This window comes from Gossypium hirsutum, chromosome A07 (genome assembly GCF_007990345.1).
Source record: "Gossypium hirsutum isolate 1008001.06 chromosome A07, Gossypium_hirsutum_v2.1, whole genome shotgun sequence".
Classification (NCBI taxonomy): Eukaryota; Viridiplantae; Streptophyta; class Magnoliopsida; order Malvales; family Malvaceae; genus Gossypium; species Gossypium hirsutum.
In genome coordinates this window covers 91,673,606-91,687,477 of record NC_053430.1, presented here as the reverse complement: position 1 = coordinate 91,687,477, position 13,872 = coordinate 91,673,606, and the positions used below count along the sequence as shown (strand labels likewise).

The 13,872-nt window shown below is 36.9% G+C and overlaps 1 protein-coding gene across 1 annotated transcript; it reads right to left on the bottom strand.

Moving 5' to 3' along the window:
• Nucleotides 1-5,628: 5,628 nt before the first annotated feature.
• Nucleotides 5,629-7,668, bottom strand: LOC107892099 (phenylalanine N-monooxygenase CYP79D16). The gene is made up of 2 exons (XM_016817092.2): nt 6,658-7,668; nt 5,629-6,478 (listed from the first exon to the last, which is right to left on the bottom strand). The coding sequence occupies exons 1-2, from the start codon at nt 7,642-7,644 to the stop codon at nt 5,810-5,812; spliced, it is 1,656 nt and encodes a 551-aa protein (XP_016672581.2). The 5' UTR covers nt 7,645-7,668; the 3' UTR covers nt 5,629-5,809.
• Nucleotides 7,669-13,872: the final 6,204 nt, after the last annotated feature.

The following is a 13,872-nucleotide window of genomic DNA, read 5'->3' as shown; positions in this document are numbered from 1 at the left end:
TCATCAAACACCCGAATGGTGTTATCAAGCCAGAACTCGGCCCTTTCAGCATCATCAGTAACTATGGCCCTGAACTCCTCGGCCCCGCGCTTCCTAATCAAGTCTACAGGTGGCTTACTCAGCCTCACAGGATCAGTAACTGATGGCATTACGGGCTCTTGGGGTGGATTATTCAAATTCGGGAATTGTTGGACAGCCGGATTGGTTCGGGCATATTGCGCGACCCACTCATTCATCATGGTAAAGAAGGCTTGTTTAGCCCCCTCACCTTGATTATCCGCAGATGACTGAGGTTCAACAGGCGGCGTCCCTTGTGCAGGAGCAGCCGCTACAGTTTCAACGTCATCCGCCAAGGTTCTCTCTACACCAGGATCCATTCACTAATCACAACAAAAATTTTAACCGTCAGAAGTCATCACACATTTAAACATTAACATTAAGGCATGTATAGCTAGACTCATACGTGCTATGGTAGTCCTAAAACTGACTAAACCATGGCTCTGATACCAATCAAATGTAACACCCCGAACCCGAGATCGTCGCCGGAGTCGAACACGAGGTGTTAACAGACTTCAAACCACTTATTAAAAATTTCCCAGACAACCTGTCACTCTGCGTACTAGTCGCTTTAAAAATCATATCTTGAGTTCTGAAACTCGAAATCCAGTTCTGTGAATTTTCCCTGAAACTAGACTCACATTCCCATCTACATATTTTTTTCTAGAATTTTTGGTCAGGCCAATTAGTACATTTTATTAGTCAAAGTCTCCCATGTTACAGGGATCGACTACACTGACCTTTGCGCATTTCGACTTGCATATCTCCCTGTACAGGGCTTCAATACTGATCTCGTTTGTTTCTATAGAAACTAGACTCAAAGGGGAATCTATGCACATATAGCATGACTTCTAATTATCTCTGGTTAATTTATAATGAATTTACAAAGTCGGATCAGGGAATCCAGAAATCACTCTGGCCCTGTTTCACAAGAGTTTAATTATCTCCTAACCTACAGCTCATATGGTTGTTTCGTTTCTTCTATATGAAAATAGACTCATCGAGCTTCGATTACATAATTTATTCATTAATTAATTCCTCTCCTACTATTTTTAGTGATTTTTCAATCTCACGTCACTGCTGCTGCCAGCATCTGTTACTAAAGCAACTATGCCTATTTCGTGATTTCTCCTTGATCTAACTAGTAATTCGTCATACATATCACAAATTATGATCATGACTAGCCATGCCAAAGGCTAATCATTGTCAAACATCTCTCTACTACACTATTTCCATATCATGAATTTTAACACCAAAAATAATCAACCATGACATATGGCATAAAAATCGAATTTCCAAGACTTACGACCTAACATTATAGAACCAAATCCAACCAAACATTTATGCCATTTTCGCTGGCTAAAAGTTTACATACCAAATTTCAACAAAACATATTAGCCTATACATGCCGAAATGTTCTCCTAGACCCACTAAAAAGAAGATACCAAAAGTTGCTAGCCGGTGTGATGACTTCGATGACGGCCCGATCACGCAAAAAGAGACGAGTCCAAGAAACCTAGAATAGGTGACAAGGAAACACCGAGTGAGTATATAACTCAGTAAGTCATAAGCAATGCACTACCATCCATTAATAACATTATCACAAGAGGAAACAAAATGGAACGAGACTAGTTACTCCATCCATACCGAACCATGCCATAGTTCCTCAGACCTATCGGTTCAATCTCATACCAAATCATGCATTCACATTCCATATACTAATCAATAGGATATTTGAGGCATTTTCATACATCATTTTATTTTCGTTACAATCATACAACTATACGGCCTTTCACCTATTCCACGATAAATCTTATGTGCGTGACTTCAAGTATAACTGTCACATAGGTTCAAACTTACCAAGCTCAACTCCAAATATAAACATAGCGCCTATTAGCCATGAACTCAAGGTACTTACCCGATCCGCTGTCCGTGATCAACTCAATAATGTCGCACACTTAGTGTCCATAGTGATTCAAAAATATATATTAAGTCCGCACACTCAGGGCTATATAATCAACTCGCACACTTAGTGCTATATAATCAAACTCGCACACTTAGTGCTGTACAATTTAAACCCGCACACTTAGTGCCAATCTCATGATCATAAATGTTTATACCCGCACACTTAGTGCCGAGATCAACAACTCAATACATCTCACCTCTTTTCTTTTTATTCAACACTTTCATCACCACATGCATACATGTATATAAATTTATCATTCCATTCGGCATAATTACATAGACATTATGTCTATTTAGATCAATACAAAATATATGCTTGGTGACTTACCTTGTGTTGGGTAAGACGGTTCCAACTCGGTTACTCGATGATCTTTTCTTTGCCCTTGCTTGCCTCTCCACCTTTAGCTTCTTGAGCTAAATCGATAAATTAACTAGTTTAACCATCTTGCTAAACATTCATACTTCAATTACACATGCATATGTATGTTTGTATATTCGGCAATGACAATGGTAATATAGCAAACCTTAATTTAACTTATAATTGTTCATAACACATTTAAAGCATCCACTCCATTCCATCATTTTAAAGCACATACATTACTCAATATTATCCACGTTCACATTTGGCATTTTCACAAATACACATGCCGATTTCATTCACTCATCTCTAATGTTAATTAAGAAATGCCGAATGTCACCAACTAAATGGCATACACACACTCACATGCATAAAAGTCATCCAAACCTCCTATAGCTCATTCGGCATTCACAAAATCATACCATTAGAATTCATGTACAATACCGAACCTTTAGACATTCAAACATCTACTCTATTCTTTTCAAATCATCTAAACGACAACACTCACATTCTAGCATTTAAATACAAAACATTTATTCAAGTAACTAAGCAAGTCCAAGTTCGGCTATTACACATATAAATACTATCAAATTAAATTTTTAACTAGATCAAACATCTCTCATCAACATTTATTCATCAAAACATAAAGAAAATAATCAAATCTCTTCATTAACAACCATGGCCGAATGCTCCATTCACCACCCAAATCCAAATTTTTAACATGGGCAAAGTAAGGAACTTAGTAACTAACTCAAAATAAGCTAAAATTTCAAAATCTAACATGAATTACTAACCTTGTTTTAAGCTTAAGATGGCCGAATGCTATATCCCTTTTCTTCTTTAAAGTTCGGCTACTAAGGAAGAAGATGAAACCAACATTTTGTCTTTCTTTTGTTTTTCTATTATCCTTTCTTATTTTACTTAATTACTAACCCTTTATTTATTCTTTCTAACATAACACACTAAGCCAACATGTTCCCAACATGTTTCCACCCATAGCATGGCCAACCACTAGCTCAAATTTTGGGTAATTTGACATGCAAACCCATCATTTTCATAACATGCATTAATAGGTCACTTCACATTTGCCTAGCACATTTCTAAATTTTCTCACATAAGTCCTATTTAGTAAAATTCACTTACAATTAACAAAATTCAAACATGAAATTTTCACACATGCATATATACATATAATAAGTATCAAATATGATGGCTAATTATTAGTATGACTCGGTTTTGTGGTCCCGAAACCACTTCCCGACTAGGGTCAATTTTGGGTTGTCACAGATAAGTGTCTTGTGTTTGAGTTTTGCTAATGAAAATGAAATACGAATGTGTCATGATTTATTGTTAAATGTGCATGGTTATTCGAATGATGTCCGGGCTAAGTCCCGAAGGCTTTGTGCTAAGTGACCATATCCGGACTAAGATCCGAAGGCATTTGTGCGAGATACTAATTCCGGGTAAAGCCCGAAGGCATTGGTGCGAGTTACTAAATCCGGGTTAAGTCCCGAAGGCATTTGTGTGAGTTACTATAACCGGGCTAAGTCCCGAAGGCATTTGTGTGAGTTACTATAACCGGGCTATATCCCGAAGGCATTTGAACGAGTAGCTATATCCGGTTAAATTCCGAAGGTACGTGATTTGGGAATGAATGATCTTGCTGTAAAAATTTCAGTTAATACGCTTGTAACATCCCAACATTGAGGTATGTTTCGTATGTGCTTTGAATTAGTTGAGCCCTTACAAATAAGTATTCGCTCAGTTGATAAATGAGCTACCGGCCTTTGGCTAAGTTGATCTTTTGTGTATGAACATAAGGGTTGGTAATGTGAAGTAAGTATGATATCGAAAATTTGTGCATATGAAATTATCCGTTTAGCTATATGAATGCTATACTTTTGTTGTGCTGGAATCCCTTGCTCAAAACTTACTAAGCATAAATTGCTTACTCCGTTTCTTTGATTCTCTGTTTTATAGATTTTGGTTCTTCAGCTATCGGACTCGGGATTTTGAAGTCGAAGTCGCCCACACTATCAAAGCCCCCTTTTGGTACAATTTTGGTTGAACTTTGAAATGGCATGTATAGGACTACCCTTTTTGTTGTGGGTCATGCACCCTTTGGACATGTATAATTTTGGATAGCCATGCGAAAATGGCTTATATATGTTTGAGTATAATGTTATAATCATTTGGTATGGATATGGTTATTGAGAGGTGTGGATATGCTTAACAAGGATTGGCCATGGGAATGGTTAATCACTATCATAATTTGTGCTATTTATGCTAAAAGGGCTAGTTGAATCATGGAAACTATGAAATAGGTAAAGTCTACCTTAAAGGCAGATGCTGACAGCAGTAGCGATGAAGATTTGGAAAATCATTAAAAATAGTAGGAATGTAATTAAATAGTGAATAAATTATTTAAACGAACCTTGATGAATCTATTTTCATAGGAAAGTAACGAAACGATCATATGGACAGTATGTTAAGAGATATTCAGGTTCTCGTGAGACAGGGCCAGAACGGTTTCTGGATTCCCTGTTCCGACTTTGGAAATTCATTATAAATTAACCAGAGATAATTAGGAGTCATGCCATTTATGTATAGATTCCTCTCTGAGTGTAGTTTCTATAGAAACCAACGGCATCAGTATTGAAGCTCTGTGGAGGGAGATATCCAAGTCGTAATGCGCAAAGGTCAGTGTAGTCGATCCCTGTAACAGGGGAGACTTTGACTAATAAACTGTACTAATTGGCCCAACCAAAAATTCTAGAAAAAAATTTGTAGATGCATATATGAGTCTAGTTTCAGGGAAAAATCACGAAACTGATTTTCGAGTTGTGAAACTCAAGATATGATTTTTAAGGTGACAGTGACGCAGTTAGCCAGCTTGCCCGGAAAATTTTAAAATGGATTGTGCAAAGAAGTGATTTAAGTCTGCAAACCCCTCGTGTCCGACTCCGGCGACGGACTCGGGTATGGGGTGTTACAACGTTGCTGTTGGTGCTCTTTTTGAAATTTTTACTTTACCCGGTTAAAGTGTGTTGAAACTCCAACAGGTACCAAAGCAAGCTTCAAGCGTTGAATATGATCCTACTACAGTTTTCTACCGTGGAAGTTATGAAAGAAGGAAGTTCTATTATGCGAGCATATCTTCTCGTTGGCTCTTCGAACCATGCCTATTGGAAAGCTCGAATGCAAAACTTTATCATGTGCATTGATGAAGTTGCATGGAAAGCAATACATAAGCTACTAACTGCTTATCCATTTTTATTAATGAGAAAACAATACATAAGAAGTTGCTGAAGTGAGAACACCCCATACAAACAACGAAATAAGCTACATCGGGAAATATATACTAGGGATAAAAACAATTTCATTAGAACCAAGCCACAAACAGGTCTCCCTTGCCAACCCCCATCTTCGTCAAGAAGTTAAGCACTGTATTTCACTTTCAGTTGAAAAAGAGTAGACATGCGGTGGCAATCGTGGCTTTGCAACAGCAAGCAGTGGTTTAGCCAGAAAGGGAACTCCCCTTCCTGGACAAAGATCAATGGTTCCCTGGTTAGTCGGGATGCTCCAATCGAATCCTTGCAATAGCCTCGCAAACAGCATGGTAGTCATCAAGCTTCCAAGCACCACTCCAGGGCACCCTCTCCTTCCTCTACCGAATGTAAACAACCGCATATCTGGCTCTTTAAGCACCACTTCTTGGCCTTTATTACAATCCTGGAGGTGACGTTCTGGCTTGAACTCGCCTGGCTCGTCCCAAACTTTAGGGTTTCGACCAAGCCCAATCCGACTAACTATCACATGGCTACCCTTAGGGATGAAGTAGTCGCCCACTGTTGTATCAGTCACGGACACGTGAGGAGGGCTAAATGGTGCAACAGGATGGAGTCTAAAGGCTTCTCTGGCGCATGCCTTAGTATAGTTAAGTTGTGGGACATCAGATTCTTGTATTAACCTATGTTTTCCAACCACAGTATCTAATTCGTCTCTGGCCTTTTGTAGCGTCTCTGGTTTATTTAACATCTCCGCAAGTGCCCATTCTAAGTTATTGGATGGATTATCCACTGAAGCAATCATAATTTCCTGAAAATTAAGTTGAAAAAGAGACTATCAATATACAGGATTGATTTTCTATGATAACACGTGTATATTATATCACATTTAGGTTATTGTCATGTCTTAGTAATCCATTTTTAATAAACATTAACGTGTTGGTGGCTTATATTTTGCTCAAAAACGATTAAAGTGAAGGAAAGACGTACATTAACTAGAGCTTTGATCTCGTCCGCGGACAGTAGTGGGGTACCATTGTCATCCGTTAAAGAAACCAAAACATCAAGCAAGTCTTGAGGTTCATGTTTCTTGCCATCTCTCCATTGTTGAATCCTGTCTTCAATAATGGGATTGTTATATTTCTCTAGAATCCTAGTTGCGTCCTGCACGATTTTCTCATGCCCCTCCAGGTCGAGGCCTCTCAAAAATGGCCAGTAATCGGATATACAAAAGGAATAAAGATGAATGACTAAAGCGAGAATGGCGTCGACGTATTCTTCTTCCTCAAAACCAGGTCCACCATCTGCTTTCCCTTCTCCCAAGTATCCTCCATTAAAGATCAACTTCTTCATCACACTGCAACAATAGTGTCGGGCAACCAGTCTTAAGTCCACCAGGCCGCCTTCATCACCATTTTTGCATTGGTTAAGTACGTAACGCACGAGGTTATCAGCTTCTTCAACTCTTTTCTCGTGAAGCCATCGATGTCTTTCACGTGAAAGCACCTCGCTAACCATGACTCTCTTCATTTTTCTCCACTGATCTCCCAAGGGTGAAAAAATAGTGGTTAAGTGCCCTTTTGAGAGGACATCAGTGGCCATGGTAAGGGGTCTTGAAGCAAAAATAGCATCCTGTTTTCCCATGAATTGGAGACTGATTTCAGGACAAGTAACGGGAATCACATGAACATTTCCTAGACGAATACAAGCAATTTCGGTGTTCATTTCTTTCATGAAACTGTGTATCCAATGAGACACCGAAGTTTTCTTCTTGTTTATGATTAATTCGGGGAGGTTTCCCACAATAGGCCAAGGTTTAGGGCCTGGCGGAAGAGAGGGCTGTTTATGCTTTTGGGCATTGCGCTGCCATTGAAGCTTAAAGAGGTGACACAAAGCAAAAGTGATGAAAACAAGTAAGGTGGAAAAGCTTAAAATTGTTGTAAAAGGAGCGATGAACATAGAGTAACAGATTTCCATGGCAATTTGAAAATGAAGACCAAGGAAGATACTCATATTAGATTTCCCTGGTAATATATATATACACACATATACATATATCCAATTATTCATATGGAGGCTTCCACGAGTTTAACTGAAGTAAAATATACAAGAGACAACTTACACCGATAGAATTATTACCTTTATAATCTTTTTTTATGAAATAATAACAACTATATATTAATCATAGTACCCTAAGTTAGAGGAAGAATTCTACGTAATTTTTCACGTGGACCTTTATAATTTTTATCCTAATGATATTTTAACAAATTATAAGTACAATATTTTCAACAAATTATATGTACGACTTAATAAAATAATTCCACCCGGTGTACATCGGAATTAATTTGATATTTTATATCATATAATTTTAGAAAATATCTTTTATAAAAAATTATTGTGATTAACTAGTATAAATAAGTTTTGTGACCAAAGGATGTTAATCAATTTCACAAAAGATAGTTGTGAAGTGTCTTTCGAAATAAAAGATAAGATTATGAAAAGGGTCAGGACCTTTGATAATTGTTACAAAGTTCTACAGTATGTGAAGTGTAATAAGGCAACTGTCTCTGAGTTAGGATTGTGGCATGAGAAACTTTGTTGCATGCATTACAAAGGACTTCAAATGTTGATCTAGTTCGAGGTTATCAGGGGTATTCCTATATTAGTTGGTGATGTCCATAAAGTTTTTAGTAGTTGCTTGAAGGGTAAGCAATATAGGGAGAAACATCGAAGAGTCACTCAAGACCAAACATTCGAGCCACTAGAGCTGTTTTATATAGATTTGATTAGTCCTATGTAGATATAGAAAATCAGTGGCAAAAGATATGTGCTAGTCTCTGTGGATGACTATTCAAGGTTCACATGGGTGAAATTTTTGAGAGACAAATCAAACAACTTTGAAGCCTTCAGGAAGCTGTGCAAGACCTTGATGAATGAAAAGGGTCGTGTCATTGGAACGACCAGAAGAATAAGAAGTGATCATGGAAGGGAATTCAAAAAAAAGGATTTTGTTGTTTACTATGAGGATGAAGGGATCATGTATGAGTTTTGATCGCTTCCAAACGTGCTAGCATTTAGAGTAAAAATTTTGCAAATAAAATATATATAATTATAGTGTGATATCTCCAAGTGAATAGGTCAAATTGTAATATAGTTTTCTGCTACAATGAAGCACCAGTAAGTATTCTAAGGATTATACCCAAGAGAAGTTGGATTAAATCTAAAATATCGTCTATAATAGCAGGTCTAAACAGTAATCACTAAAAGTTATAATACAATGATTAATACTAACAATTAAGGTCATAAAGTAAAAAAATTAAATTACTAAAACAAAGTTGAAAAATGAATGACTCTCGAAGAACAAGAATATTAACTTGTTTTAGTGGTTGCAATTAACACTCATTCATGTACCTTTCTCCTATTTGAATAACAAGGACTTTTGTTCTACTGAATTAAGCACATTAAATATGAATTAATATTCTAGAAATATTAAAATAAGAAATTAACACACATAATTTAGAACAAGAATCAAGTATTTATCATGTAAATTAGAAATCAAAAAGTAAAATTTGTCATTGGTTTCATATTTCTTAGGTATCTAGGGAATTAGTTCATAATCTTAAATAGAAACATCTCAAAGTCGAAAAAACCATAAGAAATAATGAAACTCATAAAAACTTCAGAATAAATTAACAGGAGGTCTTTGATCTTGATAGAGATCCGCTTTTGAGTTAATTCCGATGGTGTTCTTCAAGCATTTTCTTTGATCTCCTCTTATGGCTCCCTTATGTCTTCTTCTTATTCTTAGTGGTATTTATATACTATAGAATGTTCAGAAAGCTTAAAAATTGTGTTTTTTTTTGTGTACTTGGGAAGCAAGGTGCGAAATTGACACGAACTTGCACATGGGTGTGTGTCCAGCCCCGTGTGGAAATGCCTAGGCCGTGTGGCTCCTGAAAACAGCTTTATTTGTCCGATTTTGGCTCATTTTGCGTTCCTTTCATGCCCAAATACTCTCCTAAGTATAGAAACATGAATTTAAAGGATTAGGGGCATCAAATTCACAAATTTGCATAATTATTCATCTAAAAATGTGTTCAGAATAGGATTAAAATATGTTACTTTTATATCTTATCATTTGTGAACCATTTTAAAACTATTTTTAAGGATTTAATCCAAAGGGTATTTTAGTCATTACCACTTAAAACTAAACTATCCCAATTTTAATTCTAAATGATTACCAACCTCCTTTTAATCAATTTTGGGAAACCTCTAAAATTCATTTTAATTAACCGTTTTTCCCTAATTCATTTACTAATTAATGCTATATTAGCTAAGTTTTATTACTTTAATCATATATATACAAATTTAATTAATCTAATTACAACTAATAAACAACATGTATTCATAATTTAAAAATTCAAAATCATGCTTAACAAACAACAATTAAATCATACAATGGAATTACCTTAGCCACAAAGCTATCCACTCCTTTACAAGCTATAGTTAATGTAACGCCCGAAAAATTTAAGTTTTGATTTGGTAGTTGTTGTTGTGTGATTTGGTCTAGTTGAGTGGTTAAGTGCTTAGTGTATTTGCTTAAAGTTTTGTATTTGAGTCTCTATATGCATAAGAAATATTTTGTCTTTTTCATTCTCTAACAAAATGGTGGAGGAGTTTGGATTAGTTTTAAACTATAAGAAAACAAATATAATTATTTAGTGGGATAGGATTTGATTGAAGATAAATTGATTGTTAATTAATTAAATTTCTTTTTTCCAAAATAACCCATGTTTTCCCTGTTTTAAGTCCATTTTGTTTTTATTTTATTTTATTTTATTTTTATTCATTTTCTTTCCCTATTTCTCACGTTTCATTAATTGCTTTTCTTCTTTTAATTTTCTTTCTCCCTTCCCACGTTTTTCTCCTGTTCGTTTATTTTTTGTTCTTTTGTTTTATGTTCTTTCTCCTGTTGCCATCACTTTCAATTAGTTTTGGTTCTTTTGTCTTTGTTTAGTCGGATTAGATAAGGTTTTTTTTTTTCTCAATTCCTTTGTTACAATTGTTCGTTGGGCATTTGGCCTTGCTAAAATTTCGAGATTGTGGTGTAAAGATTCATATTTTGGGTTATCTAGTTAATTTGATTCATTTTAAGAGAAGTTCGTCAGATCATTTGTGATCTTCTAGCTGTTGAATATTGGCAATATCCCACATTAGGAAAAGATAGAAATGGAGGGGGTTTGGTTTGTTATATATAGAACCCCTCCCCCTTTGGTTGTATCATCCCAAAATCTTCTCCTTTGTAATATTTCTAGAGGAAATATTAATTTGGTAGTGTCCGAGGACGTAAGCTAAATTGGCCGAACCTCGTTAAATCTCTGGTATTTTATTTCTTATTTGTTTGCTTTTATTTAATAGCTTTATGTTGGTTATATTTATTTAGTTATTATTGCTATAAATATCTAAGTGAGTTCTGTCTAGTTGTTGGGTTTTAAGCGGGACCATTGTGACCCCTCCAATTTAACTGGGAATTTTCTTAGTATAATTGTTGGCATAATAATTATCTAAATATTTCTGATAATATTGTTATTAATATTATCGTCGCTTCCGCAACAATTGGTATCCGAGCCAAGGTTTTGTAGTATGCTCTGTGTTTGCAGCTTAGTCTGATCTTACACATCAGAAACATTTCTTAAAGCTTGTGGGTATTCTGCATTTGGTGGCTATTAAGTAGAAGCTATGGCAAAAATGACAGAAGAAAAACCATCCATATCAACAACTTCCACTTCGTACATTTTGCCGAGGATTGGAACTGCAAATACGAGATTTGTAGTGGAAATTTTTGATGGAACAGGTCATTTCGGCATGTGGCAAAGTGAGCTTCTAGATGCCCTCTTTCAACAGGGTCTAGATATTGCCATTGAGGAAGAAAAACCAGAAGGGGTTGATGATAAAGAATGGAAGACCATCAACCGATTGGCATGTGGTACAATTCGATCATGTCTTTCCAGAGAGCAGAAGTATACATTCAGTAAAGAGACTTCTGCAAGTAAATTGTGGAAAGCATTGGAGGAGAAATTTCTGAAGAAGAACAGTCAAAATAAGTTACATATGAAGAAAAGACTGTTTCGTTTCAGTTATGTTCCTGGTACCACGATGAACGAGCACATTACCAATTTTAATCAGCTGGTGGCTGATTTGTTGAATTTGGATGTGACTTTTGAAGACGAAGACTTGGCGTTAATGTTGTTGGGATCGCTTCCTGAGGAGTTTGAGTACCTTGAAACTACTCGACTTCATGGAAAATCGGAAGTAACTTTCAATGAAGTAACTGCTGCATTGTATAGCTATGAACTACGCCGAAAGGATAAGTTGAAAGGTTCAGGTGAAACAGCAGTGGAAGCATTGGTAACAAGAGGTCGTCAGCAAAGTCAGTCTAAGGGGAAGAGAAGAAAGTCCAAAGGTCGAGCTGTTGCCAAAGATGAATGTTCTTTTTGCAAAGAAAAAGGACATTGGAAGAAAGATTGTCCAAAATTGAAGAAAAAAGGGAAGACTCCGCAAGATGCAAATGTTGCAGAATGCAATAGTGAAGCAGAGTCAGACTTTTCTCTTAGTATGACATCTTCAACATTATATGCAGATGAGTGGATCATGGATTCTGGTTGTTCCTATCATATGTGTCCCATTCGGGAATGGTTCTTTGAATTTCAAAAACTAGATGAAGGGGTTGTTTACATGGGTAATGATAACACATGTAAAATAGCCGGGATAGGTTCAATTAAACTGAGGAGTCATGATGGATCTACTAGAATTTTGCGGGATGTACGATATGTCCCAAAGTTGAAGAAGAATCTCATCTCTTTGGGGTCGTTAGAATCTAAAGGCCTAGTTGTGACAATACGAGATGGAGTTCTTAAAGCAACTTCAGGAGCATTGGTGATGTTGAAAGGCATAAGAAAGAACAATCTGTATTACTACCAAGGTAGTACAGTGGTCGGGACAACAGCAGCAGCAATTACGAGTACCAAGAAGGACGCTGAGGCAACACAGCTGTGGCATATGCGTTTGGGCCATGCTGGTGAAAAATCCTTGCAAACTCTAGCCAAGCAAGGATTATTGAAAGGTACAAAGACTTGCAAACTTGAATTTTGCGAGCATTGTGTTCTGGGAAAACAACGAAGGGTGAAATTTGGCACTGGGATTCACAATACTAAAGGTATTCTGGATTATGTGCATTCTGATGTATGGGGACCGTTCAAGACTCCATCACTTGGAGGAAGACGTTATTTTGTCACCTTTATTGATGATTTTTCCAGACGAGTTTGGGTGTTTCCTATGAAGAACAAAGATGAGGTGCTTGAAGTTTTCCTTAAGTGGAAAACTAAAGTTGAAAATCAGACAGGAAGGAAGATTAAGGTTCTCCGATCAGACAACGGTGGAGAATATAAAAGCGATCCTTTCCTGAAGATATGCCAAGATTGTGGCATAGTAAGGCACTTCACCGTAGGTGGAACACCGCAACACAATGGGGTGGCAGAGCGTATGAATCGAACGCTTGTGGAGAAAGTTCGATGTATGTTATCTAATGCTAGATTAGATAGAAAGTTTTGGACTGAGGCTGTGACGTACGCTCAACATCTCATCAATCATTTGCCATCATCTGCTATAAATGGCAAGACTCCTTTGGAGAAATGGTATGGAAAACCTGCTACTGATTATGACACCTTGCGCATTTTTGGTTCTATTGCATATTATCATGTGAAAGAATCAAAGTTAGATCCAAGAGCAAAGAAGGCTCTATTCATGGGCTTCAATGCTGGTGTTAAGGGATATCGTTTGTGGTGTCTAGAGGCAAAGAAGACGATAATCAGTAGGGATGTTACCTTTCATGAATCTGCCATGGTGAATAAGGTAAATCCAGAAGGAGTGAGTAGTACTTCGCAGCAGGTGGAGTGTACTCCGCAGCAGGTGGAGTTTGAGCAGAGTGTGGTAATTCCAGCAAAAGGTACCACTAGTGATTCTTCATTGGCAGATGCAGAGTCAGATGAGGAAGAGGTTTCTACCCAAGAACCTCAACAGCAATCAGAGCCAATTGCAGTCAGAAGGCAGAGACGAGAAATTCAGAAACCTGCTCGTTTCACTGACATGGTAGCTTATGCACTTCCAGTTGTTGATAATATTCCATCCACTTACACCGAAGCCATT